Source organism: Periplaneta americana, chromosome 2 (assembly GCF_040183065.1).
Source record: "Periplaneta americana isolate PAMFEO1 chromosome 2, P.americana_PAMFEO1_priV1, whole genome shotgun sequence".
In the NCBI taxonomy this organism is placed as follows: Eukaryota; Metazoa; Arthropoda; class Insecta; order Blattodea; family Blattidae; genus Periplaneta; species Periplaneta americana.
The window spans coordinates 18,760,829-18,783,592 of record NC_091118.1 but is presented as its reverse complement, the minus strand read 5'-3'; the positions used below and the strand labels follow the sequence as shown (position 1 = coordinate 18,783,592).

Genomic DNA, 22,764 nt, shown 5'->3' with positions numbered 1-22,764 from the left:
AAGAATCTCACGTGACCTTAAGGGTATAATCATGGATAAATATATAATAGGATGCGAAACTTAATGAGTTTCCCGTAACACATACTAGAGGCGCTGTTGTAGAAATTGATCTTGCTGCCATCTATTTTTGGGAGAGGCGTTATTATATCTAGCAGCGCACCAAGTAGCTAAAAGAGTAATTACTCTATGGATTTAGCAGTGCACCTGGTGACGAAAATGTTGAACTGTGCAGAAAGTATTCCCTCCCACCCTCATCGATATTCAAAACGAACCCAATTTAAAATAAAACATTTACAGTTTTATTCCTCACAGCAAATTCTACTGAAAATTCTTACTGGAGCCAACAGGAAGATAAAAGAGACGATGTGTTTTACACTACCCGATTAAAATATAACCAGACAGAGACAAAAAATAAAGCAAAAGGTTAGATAATTGGGATTGTATTCTTTCGGTATTTATTGTATAGCACAATGGAAAAGTCTGCAAGAACTACGTAGATAGTCCAATTTATTATATTACTATTACTTTACAATACATTCAACACTATTTTTACAACGTCCATAAGCATCACTGTTTAACATACACTGCTTATACACACACGTATCACTTTATGTTCACTTATCAATAAGTTTCAGTCCGCCATCTCGTCTCCTCGACTCTCCCGTACAGCAGTATCTCGAACGGATAAATGGAGAACTCTCGGTAATGTACCCAACACGTAGTTCTAATGTTCACCACCTACGACGTTGGGCGCTGATCACCTTATTTCAAACCCCCAAATCCAGATGGTGCTGACCGCAGTTTCGCATCCTATTATATATTTATCCATGGTAAAATTATGATCTGTCCAAAACAACTTCCGACCTGACAAATGGCGCCTTTAGCATGTTACCATGGCAACCATTCAAATCAACCAATCACGAGAGAGGTGTAACCATGGTAACGGGACGGTGTTGCCGTGTCTATGTTTACAAGTTGCACGTGAATACCACGGCCTAGAGGTGAATACAGTGTCCGGAGTGACTTTGAGTTGGCTGGTTAGCGCGTGCTTTGTGTGAATTAAAAATATTATTTAGTTGTATTATTGGTCTAGTGTACCGGTATCGATAATAATTTTGTTTCAATTATATTACACGTATTATCTTCGTTGTCATTGGTGGAATGTATGGCTAGTGTGTGTTTTCTAGTTTCTGCGAGAGTTTCTAAACAGGTGAGTTATGCAGTGTCGGAAGGAAGGAAAGGCAGGTGGAGAACAAAGAATATTGTACAAGGTGCCTCGTTAAAGAGTCAAGCGTGAGAGATGGTGTGTTATGTAAGAGAGTATTTTGAGAGGCAAAAAGATAACGGCGGGCCTCTTTTACCTTTGGCGCAAGTCGTAATGAGAACTGTTGCTTGTGTTAAAATTAATAAGAGCACTGTTATCGATATTGGAAAAGAAAAAGGCCGTGCAGATTTTTAATCATAAATATTTTTACAGTTTACAATTTTTGAACGCCTTTCTAACAATATTACGTACATTGAAGAATACCGACACTCATAAAAGTAGACGTTTCGTATTAAATTTGAACCTGTTTTTACCGTCCTTTCGACGCTTTTCTAACGGTATTACATTGAAGAATACCAGTACTACTACTACTACTACTACTACTACTACTACTACTACTACTACTACTACTACTAATAATAATAATAATAATAATAATAATAATAATAATAATAATAATAATAATAAACTAATAAAAGTAATAATGTACACAAATTTTAATGCCTAGTGTTCAACAAATTGCTTAGAAATGTATGCGTTCATGTCAGCCGTTCATTACTGCACTCTATCGGCAGCGCGCTCGCTTATACGAAAGATGGGCAACATGACAACACTGCTCCCCCTTCTCTGTAAACTGTCAAGTCGGAAGTAGTATTGGTCAAGGTATAATGTCTGCAAGCATGCGGACGGTGACTGAACATGTCTAACATGTGTGGCTCTTACCATCAAAACAAAGAGGGGGTTACGAGGTTCTTTAAGATTTCAGGTGATGATTGGAAACAACCTATAGGTCAGTCCTGCGGCTACAACGTGACCGCCGCCATCATTTCCAAGTTCTAGCCTGAAGACGGAAGAAGCTGCGGAAGAAAGTGTGAAACTCTTCACACCAATTCACAAGTACGTACAAAATCAATTTGATTCATAAGGCCGTTTTGTATAAAACATAAAAAAGAAACATTCAACAACAGATGTTGAACCAATTTGTGAAAATAAAAATTGTTTTATGTAGGTCCAAACAGGATCTATTTTATCGTAACTAATTGCCTTTGATAACGTTAAATGCCCTATGTAGACTAGTTCACTTAAGTAAGCCCATGTATTGTAAGAATGTGTTGTTTTCAATCAATCAGAGACATCTATACAGAAATCGCATCGTTTTAAATAAACCATTTTGTTTTACCGCTATTGTTTGACAATTGTATCCTCCTACATGCACATCTCCGATTGTTAGATTCATTTTAAGATTGATTTCTCTCGTAAGTCCTGCATTTATTTCATTGTATTTATAATCAAAATCAATATTTTCATTCCTTATTCCTTTGTTAGCGCAGTTTACATTAGATCGCTGTCGTATTGTAACAAATATTTTTCCTCTTTCTTTAAAATAATACCAGGCCATACGACCTAATGAAAAATAATAATCTGTAAGTATTTTAATATTAATGATTATAATAATAGTACATTATGCAACGAGCCTATAATGATAGTAATTAAGAAGCGAGTATGGATGTTTATGAAACGAGCGCAAGCGAGTTTCATAATTTTCATACGAGCTTCTTAATTACCATTATAGGCGAGTTTCATACGACTTTTTATGCTCGACCATATTTCTAACTTGAAATTACAGTATTCAGATGCATATACATTTTATTTGTATCTACAAGATCGGAAGTGACCTTGTTCTAGGTCGTGAATTGTGAGATGTGCGCAGACGTGAAAGTATTGATTTTTTCCGAGGGACAGTAATGTCATTGACCTTGTGTAATTCGTTAAACTTGGTATAATTTTGATTATTGAATTCGACATTGAAAAACGAGATGACAAATTGAATTTATTTGAATATTATTTACAATTAACACTAATTATTATAGTAACAGAATATAACCTTCTGCGACAGTATTGTATTTCCAGCCTCCGTGACTTTTCGCTAATTCTCTTTCGATTGCATATCCGAGAATAATCGATACTTGCGGTTTTATAACGGTACAAAGCTGACTCGTTATTGGCTGAACACCTGTAACCTGAGTTGTCATTGGCTGAAAACACCTGAACTTTAATGAGTAGGTGTACTTTAATGACATGTATTAAAGGACTGCTACCAGGTGTATAATTACTACATTTCGGCATGGTCGAGCATAATAATAATAATAATAATAATAATAATAATAATAATAATAATAATAATAATAATAATTAATAATAATAATAAATAATATACGTTGTCTTCTGATTAATTAATTATTATTCCGTTCGTGAAACAGTCGTAGCAAATTTCACTTCTCAAATAAATAATTGACGATCAACTAAATTTATCTATGACAACACGATGTTATGAATTAATATAAGTCCATCTGAAGCTGTATGCGAAAATACTGAACTAAACGTTTTACCTCATTCTTAACAATCGCAGAGCGGATGTAACAATCATCTGTCACCTGTGAGGGATGAGATGTGGGAGACTGAAAATAGGGTATAGCGTCATGCATTACAAGCGAATGTTCGCTTCAAGTTTATCGAATTTTGAGAAGTTTCATATTCGCTAATGTTCGCTTCGCAGAAGAAGGCCTGTCGTGTTTGTTCCAATTTCTGACAAAAAAAAATAGGCCTATTCGCTGTCTTCCGCTTCCACCTCTTCATGATTTAACCGCTCAACGATTTCAGCACAGATCTTGAGATTAGTTTTTTATATTAAATAAAACGAAGTTTGTAATGTTTTGGTTGCCTCTCTTTGTTCTAACATTGCAGGACACTACAGTAGTAGGGAATATCCTTCTTTAATAATAATAATAATAATAATAATAATAATAATAGCAGCAATGGGTAGAAAACATAACATTAAACACGAAGGTTATGCCATCATCTCTAAATGTCATAAATTGTATAAGAAAGTTTGTAGATCTGTAATTTAACCACAAACATGACAACATATCCACAGCAAAGACCTGCTTCCGAAACAGCTTATCCCTTGGTCGCACTATACTAGAACGTATTTTAAGTATACTGTTTATCTACAGCAGGTATGCTCATTCTCTGACTCCCGATTACGTTCTGTAATCACAACCTTCCAAAGTAGAGCGTGCTGTTCCTCGTTCGAAGCTCGACGGATGTCTGCGGAAGGCAGTTCAAGTACTTAGTAAACGTACGAACAGTGTGGGACAATGACACAATGACAAAACCTTCTGTAAGCAAACGATCATTCCGTACAGTTTGGGAGGAAGGCTATTTTTCTTGTGCGTTCGGTGAAAACGTAAAGTGTTTACTATGTTTTAAGTACTGTCAGGAATACTACTGAGCAACATAAAACAACATTAGCCTATAGGCTCTGACACCCAGAACATGCCGAAGTAACAGGGAAGCTGTTTTCTGTAATGTGTATTCATATACCAACGTTATTATTATTATTATTATTATTATTATTATTATTATTATTATTATTATTATTGTATTGATTTTATTCCAGCAGAAATACATGTGATAAAATAATTTTTCAGGGGTGCAACGTGCACTACAACTTCAAGAATTGAAAGCACTTAAAGAAAGGTCAAACATTGAAGAGAGTCGAACAATTCAGAGTCTACGTTTAGGAGCAAGTTGTGTAGCATGTTGGGAATTAGCTAAGGCACTACAACCCTTCACGGAAGGTGAACTTGTAAATAGATGTATGGTGCCTGAACAAAATATAGTTAATTATAGCTCTGTAGCCTACAGGAACAGTTCAAACGTGAATTCACAGAATAGATACTTAGTGATTTTGAACGTATGGAGAGTGGTATTAATCTTTTTGTTAATCCTTTCATAGTAAATTTAGTACAGTCCGTGAGAGTGCAGTTCCAGGACGAGTTAACTGATCTACAAAGTAACGTAGTATTCAGAACTAATATGTCTTGACAAGCATACAGAGGTGTGAAAATTATTAGAATAATCTTAATTTTAAAGGTTTTTTAATAGTTCCTTCACAAATATTCATTGAATTGATGAATATTGGTATATAATATTACTATACTGATGTAGGATATATTTACTACTAACAATGCCGGAAAGCATTGTTGTACATTGGTATTTTTCTTATTTTACAATTGTTATGGGAATTCAGAAATTATTATATTATGTTGGCGGAATTGGAAACATAAAAAATTAATTAAGAAATGCTTTAAACAAATTGTTCTTTGCGTCAAGGTTCAAATGAACGTATACATCTGTTTTGTGCATATAATTTTTTATGTTCCCAATTCCGCCAACATAATATAATAATTTCTGAATTCCCATAACAATTGTAAAATAAGAAAAATACCAATGTACAACAATGCTTTCCGGCATTGTTAGTAGTAAATATATCCTACATCAGTATAGTAATATATACCAATATTCATCAATTCAATTAATATTTGTGAAGGAACTATTAACTTTAAAATTAAGATTATTCTAATAATTTTCACACCTCCGTAGAATTATTTAAAAAATGAACAAAACGAAATATCCCAAGATGAGCTTATTCGTTGCCACTATGTTAGCTACCTTCGCCTCGACATATGTGTGCGAGGAATTATTTTCGAGAATGATGGTTGCTAAATCCAAACATAGATCCCGATTAACAGATGAACATCTTTTGAGCCAACTGCGCATTGCAGTAAATTCGTTGGAAATAGATTTCCGATTACTTGCAGAAAAGAATGCGCATGTCGATGGTGGAATATGAAAATGTCCACACCTGTGGAGTAACGGTCAGCGCGTCTGGTTGTGAAACCAGGTGACCCGGGTTCGAATCCCGGTCGGGGCAAGTTACCTGGTTGAGGTTTTTCCGGGGTTTTCCCTCAACCCAATAAGAGCAAATGCTGGGTAACTTTCGGTGCTGGACCCCGGACTCATTTCACCGGCATTATCACCTTCATATCATTCAGACGCTAAATAACCTAGATGTTGATGCTGGGTAACTTTCGGTGCTGGACCCCGGACTCATTTCACCGGCATTATCACCTTCATATCATTCAGACGCTAAATAACCTAGACGTTGATGCTGGGTAACTTTCGGTGCTGGACCCCGGACTCATTTCACCGGCATTATCACCTTCATATCATTCAGACGCTAAATAACCTAGACGTTGATGCTGGGTAACTTTCGGTGCTGGACCCCGGACTCATTTCACCGGCATTATCACCTTCATATCATTCAGACGCTAAATAACCTAGACGTTGATGCTGGGTAACTTTCGGTGCTGGACCCCGGACTCATTTCACCGGCATTATCACCTTCATATCATTCAGACGCTAAATAACCTAGATGTTGATGCTGGGTAACTTTCGGTGCTGGACCCCGGACTCATTTCACCGGCATTATCACCTTCATATCATTCAGAAGCTAAATAACCTAGATGTTGATACAGCGTCGTAAAATAACCCAATAAAAATATATGAAAATAACATTAGTCATTATCTATGATATAATAATATCATAACTATAATAAATAATGTAATAACTGAATATTACAGTGTATACTCTTTCCTTTTCAAATTCAGTTTATTATCCATATTTGTAAGAGTGTAAGAACTGTATCACTGGCGGTCCTGCAATGTACAGTACAATGCAATGTAGTTGCGGAGCCCAGTCCGTACACTGTGTGTTATGCAGTGCAGCATCATCCGTGTAATCGGCGCTTTTACAATTTTGAGCATACCTGATCTACAGTAATGTCACTAGAGATTTTGATTTATCTAAAAAAAAATCAAAACTCGAGTGGGATTTCAATTGACTATTACACGATATGAAGAAAGTATATAAAGATTAGAAGAAATGAAGTACTCGAATAAAATAAAATATTAATTGACTTACTAAAATAATAAACTGTCTTGAAAATGTATTATTGTACCATATCATCATTAGAAATATTCCGCTAGATGGCAGTAGTTTGTTACCAGCTGTTCTCGTGAAACCAGTTGTGGCAGCTATACAATCTTCATTGAACTCTATGGACGATTATTATTATTAGTCAAGAAGGCTTTATTGATTCAGTTTCATTTTTATTAAAACAGTTGCGTTCCACTTCAATTATTAATCACTGACACGTGTCTATCCACAATCCATAATCTCATACAGAAGAAGCTAAAGCATAACCTAAATAATATAAACAAGATAAATGACGGAAAAGTGTTAATTAAGGGTGATGAAATAAACATGAATCATTTTAAAAGGTACAATTATTGAAAGCACAATGTTGGCAAACAAAGAAACAAATGCTAGGGAGGTGATAAAAACAAATGTTAGGGACGTGATAAAAGCAAATGCTAGGGAGGTGATAAAAATTGTAGGATAAGCAGATAAGATTGGTTGAAACACGTCGTTACGTACAGTTTTATTGGTAAAAAGTAGTATGACGTAGTAAAGGTGTAATAGTCTGTGTAAAATGATTTCGTCTAACCTATAGGACAGATTTTGTCAATATACGGTACTCAACCTGAAACGATAAACTTATTATACCGCTGGTAAAGTCACAGGCCTATCTCCTGAAAAAATTAATGGATATTTGAAAAGATGAGAAATAATTACGATTTTGTCGAAAATGCATCCAGCAACTTTTGCAAAAAAAAAAAAAATTATTATGTCAGGTATCATTGCAAATTATATGCTTTACGAAGAATGGTCCCACATTTCGTAGAAATTATGTTATTAACAACTCCTGGCGGAAACATTTAATTCACTACGTAGGCCTATGTGTAGGCGAGTTTGAGTAACTTGAGTTAGCTCTGGACCAAGGCCGGGGGAGGAGAGATTCAACTCTCCATTTGGGTAGTAGTAGTAGCAACAGTAGCAGTAGTAGTAGTAGTAGTAGTAGTAGTAGTGGTAGCAGTGGCAGTAGTAGTAGTAGTAGCAGCAACATTTAGTAGTAGTAATAGTAGTAGTAGTAGTAGTAGTAGGTGGTTATAGTAGCAGCAGCATGTAGTAGTAGTAGTAGTAGTAGTAGTAGTAGTAGTAGTAGTAGTAGTAGTAGTAGTAGGTGGTTATAGCAGCAGCATGTAGTAGTAGTAGTAGTAGTAGTAGTAGTAGTAGTGGGCGGTTATAGCAGTAATAGTAGTAGTAGTAGTGGGTGGTTATAGCAGCAGCAGCATGTAATAGTAGTAGTAGTAGTAGTAGTAGTAGTAGTAGTATGTAGTAGCAGTAGCAGCAGTAGTAGTAGTAGCAGCAACATTTAGTAGTAGTAATAGTAGTAGTAGTAGGTGGTTATAGTAGCAGCATGTAGTAGTAGTAGTAGTAGTAGGTGGTTATAACAGCAGCATGTAGTAGTAGTAGTAGTAGTAGTAGTAGTAGTAGTAGTAGTAGTAGTAGTAGTAGTAATAGTAGTAGTAGTAGCAGTGGGTGGTTATAGCAGCAGCATGTAATAGTAGTAGTAGTAGTAGTAGTAGTAGTAGGCAGTGGCGTATACTGGTTGAAGGGTTTGGGCTACCGCTGACCCTATTATTACACAAAATATATCTAACAATTACTTTAATTTTAATTACTATGGTAAAACTAATAATACAAAATTATTACATTATGCTATATTATAAACTTTTTCTTTTGTGCGGTAGCCCCGGTAGCCCGCAAAATACGCCCAGTAGGTGGTTATAGCAGCAGCATGTAGTAGTAATAGTAGTAGTAGTAGTGGGTGGTTATAGTAGCAGCAGCATGTAGTAGTAGTAGTAGTAGTAGTAGTAGTAGGTGGTTATAGCAGCAGCATGTAGTAGTAGTAGTGGGTGGTTATAGTAGCAGCAGCATGTAGTAGTAGTAGTAGTAGTAGTAGTAGTGGATGGTTATAGCAGCAGCATGTAATAGTAGTAGTAGTAGTTGGTTATAGCAGCAGCATGTAGTAGTAGTAGTAGTAGTTGGTTATAGTAGCAGCAGCATGTAGTAGTAGTAGGTGGTTATAGTAGCAGCAGCATGTAGTAGTAGTAGTAGTAGTAAGTAGTAGTAGTAGTAGTGGGTGGTTATAGCAGCAGCAGCATGTAGTAGTAGTAGTTGGTTATAGTAGCAGCAGCATGTAGTAGTAGTAGTTGGTTATAGTAGCAGCAGCATGTAGTAGTAGTAGTAGTAGTAGTAGTAGTTGGTTATAGTAGCAGCAGCATGTAGTAGTAGTAGGTGGTTATAGTAGCAGCAGCATGTAGTAGTAGTAGGTGGTTATAGTAGCAGCAGCATGTAGTAGTAGTAGTAGTAGTTGGTTATAGTAGCAGCAGCATGTAGTAGTAGTAGGTGGTTATAGTAGCAGCAGCATGTAGTAGTAGTAGTAGTAGTAGTAGGTGGTTATAGTAGCAGCAGCATGTAGTAGTAGTAGGTGGTTATAGTAGCAGCAGCATGTAGTAGTAGTAGGTGGTTATAGTAGCAGCAGCATGTAGTAGTAGTAGTAGTAGGTGGTTATAGTAGCAGCAGCATGTAGTAGTAGTAGGTGGTTATAGTAGCAGCAGCATGTAGTAGTAGTAGTAGTAGTTGGTTATAGTAGCAGCAGCATGTAGTAGTAGTAGTAGTAGTAGTAGTTGGTTATAGTAGGAGCAGCATGTAGTAGTAGTAGTAGTAGTAGTTGGTTATAGTAGGAGCAGCATGTAGTAGTAGTAGTAGTAGTAGTAGTAGTAGTAGTTGGTTATAGTAGGAGCAGCATGTAGTAGTAGTAGTAGTAGTAGGTGGTTATTATAGTAGCAGCAGCATGTAGTAGTAGTAGTAGTAGTAGTAGTAGTAGTAGTAGTAGTAGGTGGTTATAGTAGCAGTAGTAGTAGGTGGTTATAGTAGCAGTAGTAGTAGGTGGTTATAGTAGCAGCAGCAGCAGCAGCAGCAGCAGTAGTAGTAGTAGTAGTAGTAGTAGTAGTAGTAGTAGTAGTAGTAGCTGCAGCAATATTTGTAAGTAGCAGTAGGCTATTATAGTAATAGCAGTAGCAGTAATGCTTTTTATAAAGTCAGCATCTGTAGTTACTTGTGCACCTGCACAAACGTTCCTAAGCATGTACAGAAGCGACTACAATGGCAAATACACGTTTTAAAAACGCTGCCAAACTAAATCTCTCAATAGACCTATTGACAGTCTACGTAAATCAAGAAGGTGAAAGATGCGGCAACAAACTGATAATAATATAAGGACTTTCAAACGTAAGTTCCAAATATACATCGCGAAAATATAGGCCTACAACAAGTGATGGAAACGACTAATGTAAAATAACCGTCATTCTTAAGAAATAAAGCAAAATACTGGGACTTCAAGTGTCAGAAGAATACCTGGAAAAGAAATAAATATTAATCTTAAGTATTCCTTTCCAGATACAAATGTTCCAGAGGAAAAATAACTCACGTAATACAGTACCGTGGAGTAAATATATTAAAAATACGTTAAACATGTTCCAGATGTTGAGTAGTCCCATCTACAAGTAAACGTAACGAAGGGCCAATAGCAATCTAATATCGCTTTGGTAGAACATGTAGTGGATAAACATGATGACGTCGAGCGCTATAATATGTTTAATAATATAATAAATAATAATAAAATGTGTTCTACTGTCAAGGCTACATAACAGGTGACACACTCCTGCTGAGGATTACTTCTAAGATGATAACTGGCTAATCCTCAACTTGGCATATTACGCTCTGCTAAACTAATCATATTCGCGGAAGTATTCTTCATGGGGTGAGAGTTATCCGAGCTACATGCTACATGAAGTGTTACCTCTTTTGAAGCCACTCGTCTTCTCATTGCCATGGAACACAATTCTTGGGATAGTTTATTACGCCTTTTCGCTTTCAAAAGAAATAAACTCTGTGGCTCGAAGGCAAAACGCGAAGTCATTTTTCGCAGTTTTTCAGGAGCGGACATTTAAAGTTTGAACGACCGTATGAAATCACAAGAATCTGTTTCATAACAAAGGGTGGGGAGGAAAATAACACAGATGCATGTCATTTTTTGCCACTAAGAAGATACTATCAGGATGCACAACATATCGCAAAATTTCTTTCTCGCTAAAAAAAAAAAAATCGACGTAACACGTTAAAATTTGCCTTGAAACCATAGAATTATAGTGTGCCATTTCGAGCAGCTTCTTTGGCTGCAACATATACCCCCTCGCCTCCGGGAATTCTAAAGTTGCTCGGAATAATAAATGTAATTAGAAAGACCTCAAAATAACAAAGGAGATAATGCATGAGGAAGCAGACAACCATCTTATTTTGAACGCTAATTAAATGTTATGTTTCACTATCACTAGAATTTCATTGTCGCTAGAATATGCGACACGAATCATACTCAAGTTGAGGTTGAGGTCAGCACTTAGATCGGAGTCATATGGCAACGGGCAGTGGTAAAAATTCGTATTATAATCATTTTATTATTACCAGCAACGGAACTTCATGCAATTGCATGTTTTTAATGATTTGGCATATTGGAGAAAGTAAAAGTGGATCTTTGCTGACCATGGTTTTTACATTCCAATGAAGTTAACTTTATTTTTTATAAATGCATATTTCGAGGGTTTTCTCTTTTAAATGCATAGGCCTATATATTTTTATTTTGCATATTTAGGGTCGAATTCATAGTCGTCACTTATAAAATGAGGAAACACTTAAGTAATGAGCATTTCTTAGCACTTATTTCAGATCGTATTGCAGAGACGCTACTCTTTCATATGCACTGAGTATTCCCTTGACATCGAAAGAAATATGGCAACAAGGCTAGATGTGAGCGCTTTCGCACATTCAATTGTTTTCCAGCGCCTTGAAATTGCTAAATCGGCATTACTATCGTACACAAATACAGAAGTAAATATTATAGAGCTAAAAATTATACAAAATGTCGAGAAAGCATTTTACAGAAGAAGAAAGCAGTGAGTTAAGAGAACTCGTTATGAAATAGACATCGTCGAAAGTAAAAAATCTGATAATTGATCTCTAGAAAAGAAGAAATTAACATGGGACAAAATTGCAGTTGAGTTTAATGCAAACTCCGGAAATATTCCTGTAAGTAAATAATTTTAATTAACTGTTCAGTAATTTTTATGGTATACAAAGTGGAAGTGATATAATTATCCAAATTTTAACAGCTTATTCCTTGGGTAGAATACAAACGAAAATGAAAATAATACTTTTTTGGGACGTGAATACTTTTCGAAAAAAAATACCACTTAATCATAACTGCAATTACGCTGTAGCATAATAAATCAAAGGAACCAGTATTTTCAGCAGTGGTGAAATCGGTAGGCCTCATGGTTGTATTGTGAATTTCAATGAGATATACCAGTGTTCTTGTTGAAACTATATCTACTCTTAAATTGTTGGTCATTGTACATCTCTAAAGGGTTTTACATATCTCTGATATATCTTTTGTTTTGCCAAAACAAATTTTCATTTTCATTTTCGTTATAGAACTCAATAACTTCATCAAAATCATAATCATCATCCACTATATACTGAATCAGCTGATTACAAAGCATATAAGGAAACACTTAAGTAAGCTGACAGGCTACCTTATTTGAATAAGTGTTCACTTCAGTGGGATTTATGAATTGGAAATGATTATAAGCAACTGCTTAAGGAATTCCTTACAATAAGTGTTGACTATGAATTCGGCCCTTAAATGCAATGGACATCTCTTTCTTGTTTTTACCGATTTATTATCCAATTTCAAAATTTCTTTCTGATAAAAATTAAAATAATTTCCAAAAAATATAACAATTATATCATAAATAAAACCAATAACTATTTAATTGCCGTTGAGAACATGAAATTGCTAAACGGCAATGGATACTTGTCCCTGGTGTATAAGTTGGATCGTTGTCCACTTCAACATGAGGCTAGCAGCTGCTCTGTGTAATTACTAGCCGTTAAGTGTAATTTTTCAGGAGCCAGGGCGAAAATACGCGTAGTCTAGATACTGGTATTATTAAGATTTTTACCACGTTTTACTCTGATTTCGTGGAACCAAAAATGAATGTATTTATAGTCCCGTCGCTCTTATTTCCGACAGCTAATCACGTTGCAGGTCGGCTACATTTAAACGTGTGCGTCTTGTGATTCGCTGATGACGACGTTATGCATTTCATAAAACTCGATAAATACTTAATATAATCGCCCGCCATTTTGGCTCTTTCGTTGGCGTTCGCAGAAGACACACGAGGACGTTATTTGCCACTCAATTATTTGCTGAATTACAGAGAGCTTGATTTATTATCATAGGAGCTACGACATGATAATGTTCAACGGTGCGGCAAATACTGGGTGTTCATTTCAAAGTGTGTCATGACGTCACTGTTGTTGGGTCACAGATTTGAAGCGAGTTTCAGCTTATATGTTAGAGAAGTTGCCTATTATTTAAGGCGTTCTTCAATCTGAACTTGAGAACGTGTACGGTATATCTTGAACGTCGTAGCAACAGATGGCGGTCTGTACGGTCTGTGTGCTACCATAACCTCTTTCAAACTGTGTTTTGCGCCGGCAAGTCGTACGCAGGATATTTGTTATCATCGGTTGCGTACGGTAACATTCCACAACACAAATCAAATGCTCCGTGTCCATGTTGACCGTCGAAGTTAATGTCAACAAATACGTAAGTAATCGTCTTAACCCTCTCCCCATATCCCGACAGTACGTATTTCCAAACAGTTCACATTCCTGCCACTACCTGCGTTACCGTACGTATCGGTACGTACTCTTCAGAATGAACGCCGTACTTGCTAGGCAACTTCTCTACCTCATAGGTTATACACCTCTGCGGAAGTGTAGGAAGATTGAAATCTCTAGGCTCATCGGCTAGCCACATGACGGCATACAGCGAGCCATGACACACTTTGAACTGAACACCCAATAGATTCCTCGTCTGGCAGCTCGGCAACGAAAGGACAAAAATGGCGAACGATACTACCTACCTAGACTTTATACAGTCTTCACTTCCTAAGGCGTAACCAAAGAGGAGGTGTCACGTCGGAAGTAGCAGCGACAATGAAGCACATGTTGTTGAGGTTATAAAATTGCTGGGAAGTCAGTACTGCTAGTGCTCTCTGATTTCATAGAAACAAAACTGAATGTATTTAAACACCTGCGACAATGAAATCTCATGGAGTGTAAATTTTCATTTCGACAAGTTTCACTGTACAACCAAGCAAAGAACCAGTAGTACACGACTTTAATAATCGACATGCCGAAAGAAAAAAGTAGCAGAAAAGATTTCCTGAATAAATGGATTTCTGAAGACCAATGTCTTTCTACTGATGGCAAAATCGTCGTCTGTGCAATATGGCTTCGTAACACTTATTAATTTATTTTCATTTATATCGTATTATTAAACGTCTAAAGTGTATTTTTACTGCATATACAGTAGAAGCTCTTAAGTTCGACAGAAAACAAATTCATCTGCTTACGTAGCAGAATTAGACACGCCCCTATATGGGCACTAAGAAATGAGTTTGCCATTTGAATGGGAATTGGTTGTGTCTTGTAGTGATACTTTTGTTAAAGGAAAACAAAATATTTTATTGATTAGGACATCTATATTTAATTACTGCTTTTAAATTAACGAACTCTTCTTTTTCTATTTGAGAATTTTTCAGTTTGTGAGATGGAATTTGTATTCATTTCACCTGCCACATCTACTACCCTTATTGGACTGAACTCTCAATTCTGTTCAGTCGAACTTAGGAGAGTCCACTGTATTTCAAACTTTAGCGCATATTTGAACAGTTTTTACTGTCTATTTTCAGGTTTTTAGTGCATAATGTTCCGTGATCTAATTATACCATTATTATTATTATTTTTAATACTGTTATTATTATTATTATTATTATTATTATTATTATTATTATTATTATTATTTCAGTATTTTGCCATTCATTTGAATGAAAATCGTAGAGTCATCCTCATATTTTAACTCTGATTACATTTGGAGCAGTCAGCTTAAAATTTACTGGCTTGTTTTACTCTACAGATATATGTTCAATATTTTACCGTCCATTGAAAGAAAGTAAAGGTCACCCTCATATTTTAACTTAGATTACAGTTGGAGCAGTCAGCTCAAAACTTACTGGCTTGTTTTACTCTATAGATATATGTTCAATATTTTACCGTCCACTGAAAGAAAGTCAAAGTCATCCTCATATTTTAACTTAGATTACAGTTGGAGCAGTCAGCTCAAAACTTACTGGCTTGTTTTACTCTATAGATATATGTTCAATATTTTACCGTCCAGTGGAAGAAAGTCAAAGTCATCCTCATATTTTAACTTAGATTACAGTTGGAGCAGTCAGCTCAAAACTTACTGGCTTGTTTTACTCTATAGATATATGTTCAATATTTTACCGTCCACTGAAAGAAAGTCAAAGTCATCCTCATATTTTAACTTAGATTACAGTTGGAGCAGTCAGCTCAAAACTTACTGGCTTGTTTTACTCTATAGATATATGTTCAATATTTTACCGTCCAGTGGAAGAAAGTCAAAGTCATCCTCATATTTTAACTTAGATTACAGTTGGAGCAGTCAGCTCAAAACTTACTGGCTTGTTTTACTCTATAGATATATGTTCAATATTTTACCGTCCATTGGAAGAAAGTCAAGGTCATCCTCATATTTTAACTTAGATTACAGTTGGAGCAGTCAGCTCAAAACTTACTGGCTTGTTTTACTCTATAGATATATGTTCAATATTTTACCGTCCAGTGGAAGAAAGTCAAGGTCATCCTCATATTTTAACTTAGATTACAGTTGGAGCAGTCAGCTCAAATCTTACTGGCTTGTTTTACTTCATAGATATAAGTTCAATATTTTACCGTCCATTGAAAGAAAGTCAAAGTCATCCTCATATTTTAACTTAGATTACAGTTGGAGCAGTCAGCTCAAAACTTACTGGCTTGTTTTACTCTATAGATATATGTTCAATATTTTACGGTCCATTGAAAGAAAGTCAAAGTCATCCTCATATTTTAACTTAGATTACAGTTGGAGCAGTCAGCTCAAAACTTACTGGCTTGTTTTACTCTATAGATATAAGTTCAATATTTTACCGTCCATTGAAAGAAAGTCAAAGTCATCCTCATATTTTAACTTAGATTACAGTTGGAGCAGTCAGCTCAAAACTTACTGGCTTGTTTTACTCTATAGATATATGTTCAATATTTTACCGTCCAGTGGAAGAAAGTCAAAGTCATCCTCATATTTTAACTTAGATTACAGTTGGAGCAGTCAGCTCAAAACTTACTGGCTTGTTTTACTCTATAGATATAAGTTCAATATTTTACCGTCCATTGAAAGAAAGTCAAAGTCATCCTCATATTTTAACTTAGATTACAGTTGGAGCAGTCAGCTCAAAACTTACTGGCTTGTTTTACTCTATAGATATATGTTCAATATTTTACCGTCCAGTGGAAGAAAGTCAAAGTCATCCTCATATTTTAACTTAGATTACAGTTGGAGCAGTCAGCTCAAAACTTACTGGCTTGTTTTACTCTATAGATATATGTTCAATATTTTACCGTCCACTGAAAGAAAGTCAAAGTCATCCTCATATTTTAACTTAGATTACAGTTGGAGCAGTCAGCTCAAAACTTACTGGCTTGTTTTACTCTATAGATATATGTTCAATATTTTACCGTCCAGTGGAAGAAAGTCAAAGTCATCCTCATATTTTAACTTAGATTACAGTTGGAGCAGTCAGCTCAAAACTTACTGGCTTGTTTTACTCTATAGATATATGTTCAATATTTTACCGTCCATTGGAAGAAAGTCAAGGTCATCCTCATATTTTAACTTAGATTACAGTTGGAGCAGTCAGCTCAAAACTTACTGGCTTGTTTTACTCTATAGATATATGTTCAATATTTTACCGTCCAGTGGAAGAAAGTCAAGGTCATCCTCATATTTTAACTTAGATTACAGTTGGAGCAGTCAGCTCAAATCTTACTGGCTTGTTTTACTTCATAGATATAAGTTCAATATTTTACCGTCCATTGAAAGAAAGTCAAAGTCATCCTCATATTTTAACTTAGATTACAGTTGGAGCAGTCAGCTCAAAACTTACTGGCTTGTTTTACTCTATAGATATATGTTCAATATTTTACGGTCCATTGAAAGAAAGTCAAAGTCATCCTCATATTTTAACTTAGATTACAGTTGGAGCAGTCAGCTCAAAACTTACTGGCTTGTTTTACTCTATAGATATAAGTTCAATATTTTACCGTCCATTGAAAGAAAGTCAAAGTCATCCTCATATTTTAACTTAGATTACAGTTGGAGCAGTCAGCTCAAAACTTACTGGCTTGTTTTACTCTATAGATATATGTTCAATATTTTACCGTCCAGTGGAAGAAAGTCAAAGTCATCCTCATATTTTAACTTAGATTACAGTTGGAGCAGTCAGCTCAAAACTTACTGGCTTGTTTTACTCTATAGATATAAGTTCAATATTTTACCGTCCATTGAAAGAAAGTCAAAGTCATCCTCATATTTTAACTTAGATTACAGTTGGAGCAGTCAGCTCAAAACTTACTGGCTTGTTTTACTCTATAGATATATGTTCAATATTTTACCGTCCAGTGGAAGAAAGTCAAAGTCATCCTCATATTTTAACTTAGATTACAGTTGGAGCAGTCAGCTCAAAATTTACTGGATTCTTTTACTCTATAGATATAAGTTCAATATTTTACCGTCCATTGAAAGAAAGTCAAAGTCATCCTCATATTTTAACTTAGATTACAGTTGGAGCAGTCAGCTCAAAATTTACTGGATTCTTTTACTCTATAGATATGCTCGTGTTCTTCGTACAAGCACTGGGGCTCCTCTGCTGCGTTGCTCACGTTTCTCCAGCGGTGACAGAAGATGACGCTGAAGCAGCTGCAAAGACTTTGAGTCAATCTAGTTGTCCTGGAGAATTTCTTTACTCTGTGAGTCCTTACTGGACTTCAAATGATACAGATGAGGCTGAACTGGGCGTGAAGAAAGTGTTGCACGAGATTGAAGAGGCCGTAACCTTACAGAAAGAAACTCTAAACTCTCTAGTACTTATATTGATCTCGAGTCAACGTGAAGGGTTCCCAAAATTTACTTCACATCCAGTGAAGTTGTCTCACGAAGAAGGAAGCGTGGTCACTCAACGAAATAGAAGCAATTATGATAAAGTTCAAAATAATGGCAGCGAAGAGTACGACAAATACCTCAAGATAATACGGAATACAACCGAACTCATGAACCATATGATGAATACAACACAGATTGACCTGCGGTTGTTGGAACTGGACGATAATGACCTTAATGGAGAAAGAACACAGAACAACGCATTTAAACTGAGTTCACTGAAGTGTATTATTAATAAATATAGAACTTGTATGATGTTATTCAACTCCACTATTGAGGAATTGGGTGAAGCATTGAACTTAGAGACTTTATTGGAATTTCGAACAAAATTTAATCTTTCCTGCAACAAATTATACGATAATGAAACTCCTAATTTGCAATTCAACCTTGAAGATCATGAAGACAGAAACCTAGCGATATTACTGTTCTCATCCATAGGAATGATCTTCTTCTTCGTAGGACTTATAGGTAACTCCGTCTTACTTCTTATTTTCATAAGACACAAGGAAATGCGCACCGCTCCCAACTTAATGATACTGAACCTGAACATAACGGACTTTTTGGATCTCTTTATCAACCTCATTCTCGATAACATGGTCTACATTCACGGGTCTTGGGAGTATGGTCTGGGAATGTGCAAGTTGTTTTGGCTCGTGTGTTGTACGATAGATTACGCAACTATTTATTCAATTATAGCTATGTATGTCCATAGGTGTTTAGTACTGACGTCTCCCGCTTCCAACCGTTCACCACATGGCAAACATCATTTTGCACTTATGATAGGAACCGTCTGGGCAATTTCAATTAGTCTAGCCGCCTATCCAACCTTCAATTCTACTATTACAGATAATGAGTGTAAACTCACTATAGTCTATAATGCAATCTTCAGGATAACGCAATTCATGATCGTCTTCATGATTCCTTTCATTGTAATAACCATTTCCTCTTGTATAACTGCCCGGGTGCTGAAGAGGGCCATTCCCGGTGAAAGAATTGGTCAAGGACACGTGAAGAAAGGCAGAACGCTGAGTTCCAAAGTAGTCATTGCTCTCACGTTTGTTTTCGCACTTTCATATGGCACACACAGTATTTTCTTGTGCGTTAACCAATGGTTTACTGTCCCCAGCAAATTAAAAAAAGTAACTTACATCTTAACCTTCGCTGATGCTTGCTTTAACCCCATAGCTTTATTCTTAGCAAGTAAGACGTTCAGAAAACACATGAAACAGTATTTATTGTTTTGGAAGTACTCAGGTAATAACAAAGCAAACACGACCTCATCTGTCATTAGCGCAAAAACTGAAGAGACAAGACTGTAAGAACTACTCAAGACTTGTGGATGATTTCATACATATTCTAGCCGGTTGTGCATTACTAACCGTTGTCATTATACAGGGACATCATTTTATTTTTACTAACATTTTTAATATTAACCTGGCTATACCTTTACAGAACCGGAAACACCGTTCGCTACCCCCTTCCACGACTGGAGTTCGATGATACTGGCGTAAAACACAAAGAAATCACTTTACTAGGTATAGGAGGGAAGAAAAGTAGTTCATCCATTTATGTAAACTAGGAAATATCGCGATTTTGAGTTCGATAATTTTTATTAGGTTTTTGTTTAATCAAAATACAATACAGTATTAAGAATAAGTGTTTTTACTCACGAACTGAGTTATCCATGCGAACGTATTCATTATGCAGTGTATATTATACTGTCTACAGCACATTAGCGTACAATTTAGAGAATGACGTTAAATTGAAAAATCATAATATGGATTATTTAAACACATTTTTCAAAATGGTGGCCGTTCATTTCGATACAGGCTTCAATTCTTTTGTGCATATTATCGCACTATAGACTATTGCATCTAATTCCAATTGCCAGTTTCGTCCTTCGTACTAGTAACTCATGTTGAAATAATTCTGTACCTACTCTATAAAAGAGTACCTTACGAACTGTAAATTCAATCTTCACTTCTGCCCGACCCGCACAGATAAAATTACTCAGACATGCTATCTATTGTCCGTCCAAGTGGTTATGCCGCAGGATCGTAGAAAGGGGGGAAGTCACGTGACAGTTAATTACTTAAGGAGGCCCTTTTATTTAAGTTATTTTAAACGTTGTATAATATTACGTAAACGTCCAATTCCTAACAGAAATTAATGTTTTCAGAAAAGAGCTAAGAGAGCCCAGCTTTTACAGAGGGGCGTGCAGAAGCAGGTGGGGGAAATCGGGATGCGACGCAGGCAAACGGACAGTACCTGTGCGAAAATATGATTCAATATTGAAAGCTCTTTCGTCATTGGAAAGCGCGAACATATTTCTGGAACGTACTATACTCACTAACACAGTGCTGTTTACTATATGCGGCCTTGATTCTGTCTGGAGGACAGTTGGAAATTCTTTAGTAGAAGGGGTGAGAGTGAAGTACATTAAAAAACTCAGGTACAATAAAAATTGAAGTAAAAATAAACTGATGTCCCTGTATATTTTGGTGTATCAGGAGTGTGACAATTTCAGTTTGTTTCGTATTTTTCTACGGTACATATATGTTAAGGCTGGCTCACAATAAACCAGGAACGAGAACGGGAAGCAAAGAACGTGAACATGAAGATTTTTTTGACAAACCGAGAACGGAAACGGCTAAGCATATCGATATGTATGTCAATAACGATATGTAAAGTCGATATTACACATTCTGATGTTATTTGTGTATAATTCTGTGGCTGGGAGGAAAAAGGTCTTAAGTAAAAATATTATACTTTTCAGGAGAGGAGTAGAAAGATTGAAATTGGTATCAATTATAGAGTTCTTTTAATTAAGAGGTCTTCCCTGGATATTATTTGTTTATATTTCTTCTAAAATAGGTAATGTTGCTCATTTAATACTTTTCTTGATTATTTCCAAAAATAGCCACACTTAAGACCTTTTAAGACTACAACCCAAACTGAGAAGAAGGGACTATTTAAACATAAGACCTTTTTCATGTCAAAATAAATGAGAAATGTAAATTATTAGGAATGCAAAATAGGTCTTAAACAATATAGGACTGTTTACCCTGGTGCTTAAAGTTTTAAAAGGAAAGGGCATCAGTATGTGATAAAATAGCTAAAATACAATTTAGACTTTTTTAATAGGGAAGCATGGAATGTTAAACAGGTAATGGTTTGTAAGGAATAAAGTATTAAATATTCTTAAGTCCTTCATTCTGTGTGTGCTCGATTCAAAAAGTACTTAGGACATTTGGTAACGCTCTATAAATCCAGTCAGGAGTCTTATTTGACTTTAACCGTTTTACCAGATTGTAAGAATGGTTTCTGCTTTCAGAAAATATAAAAATCTCATTTTCACAAAAAATTGACTTAAGACCTTTTTCCTCCCGGCCACAAAACTGACCAATGATGTTCTCTCTTGAGTATAAGCCAGCCAACATAGACATAGGTTAACCAACTTCGAAATTTAAGACACGGAATATTTAAATATGTTTTTTGTTTAACGACGCTCGCAACTGCAGAGGTTATATCAGCGTCGCTGGATGTGCCGGAATATTGTCCCGCAGGAGTTCTTTTACATGCCAGTAAATATTTCGACATGAGCCTGTCGCATTTAAGCACACTTAAATGTCATCGACCTGGCCCGGGATCGAACCCGCAACCTTGGGCATAGAAGGCCAGCGCTATACCAACTCGCCAACCAGGTCGACGGGAATATTTAAGAATTCAATTCAACTGGTATTCTGGTCACATATACACGTAGCATATATGGAAAGTGATTCTACTGAATTTCTGCGTTAGTTACAAGCAAAGAATAGACAAGACATTATGTCACGGCCTCCTAGTTACAAAATATACGATGACCAAATAGACCGGAAACGAGAACGGCAAAGTTAAAACTTGGCCAACGCTCAGTTCCCGTTCCCAAGCTCCGGCAAGCTTCTCGTTAATTGTGAATGTTCACTTTTAAATGTATTTATTTAAAAAAATCCGTTCTTGTTGTCGTTTCCGTTCCCGCTTTATTGTGAACCAGCCTTTATTCGTGCACTGATTTATTACTTTTTAACCTTATATTACTAGATTTCTGTTGGAGGGACATTATTACTGAACAGTACAGACTACTCACTGCATTTGTATAGAAATATTCTTTAATTAAAATCATGTTTATTCAAACAAGAGTGTGTTATTTTAAAACTTATGATTAATCATTTTAACACGTTTCCAACTCCTACAAACCCTCCTCCCACTGACAGCAGCCTCTCCTTTGATTAGTAGCTCTTGTGCATTAAGCAATTACAACAAAATAATAATTGGGTATTACTACGCATAACTGTAGCACAAATACGCAAATTGCTCATGATCCTGTTCCTTTTAGATTTTTTTTTTTCAAAATACAGACAGGCGTTTTAGAATGTTGGAAAAGGATATTGAAACATAAATATGCAA

General features: G+C 35.9%; 1 protein-coding gene across 1 annotated transcript; it reads left to right on the top strand.

The window, feature by feature from the left end:
• The first annotated feature begins 1,988 nt into the window (after positions 1 to 1,988).
• Positions 1,989 to 22,485, top strand: LOC138714860 (galanin receptor 2a-like). The gene is made up of 2 exons (XM_069847081.1): positions 1,989 to 2,161; positions 17,989 to 22,485. Exon 2 carries the CDS (start codon positions 17,991 to 17,993, stop codon positions 19,635 to 19,637), a length of 1,647 nt encoding a protein of 548 aa, XP_069703182.1. The 5' UTR covers positions 1,989 to 2,161; positions 17,989 to 17,990; the 3' UTR covers positions 19,638 to 22,485.
• Positions 22,486 to 22,764: the final 279 nt, after the last annotated feature.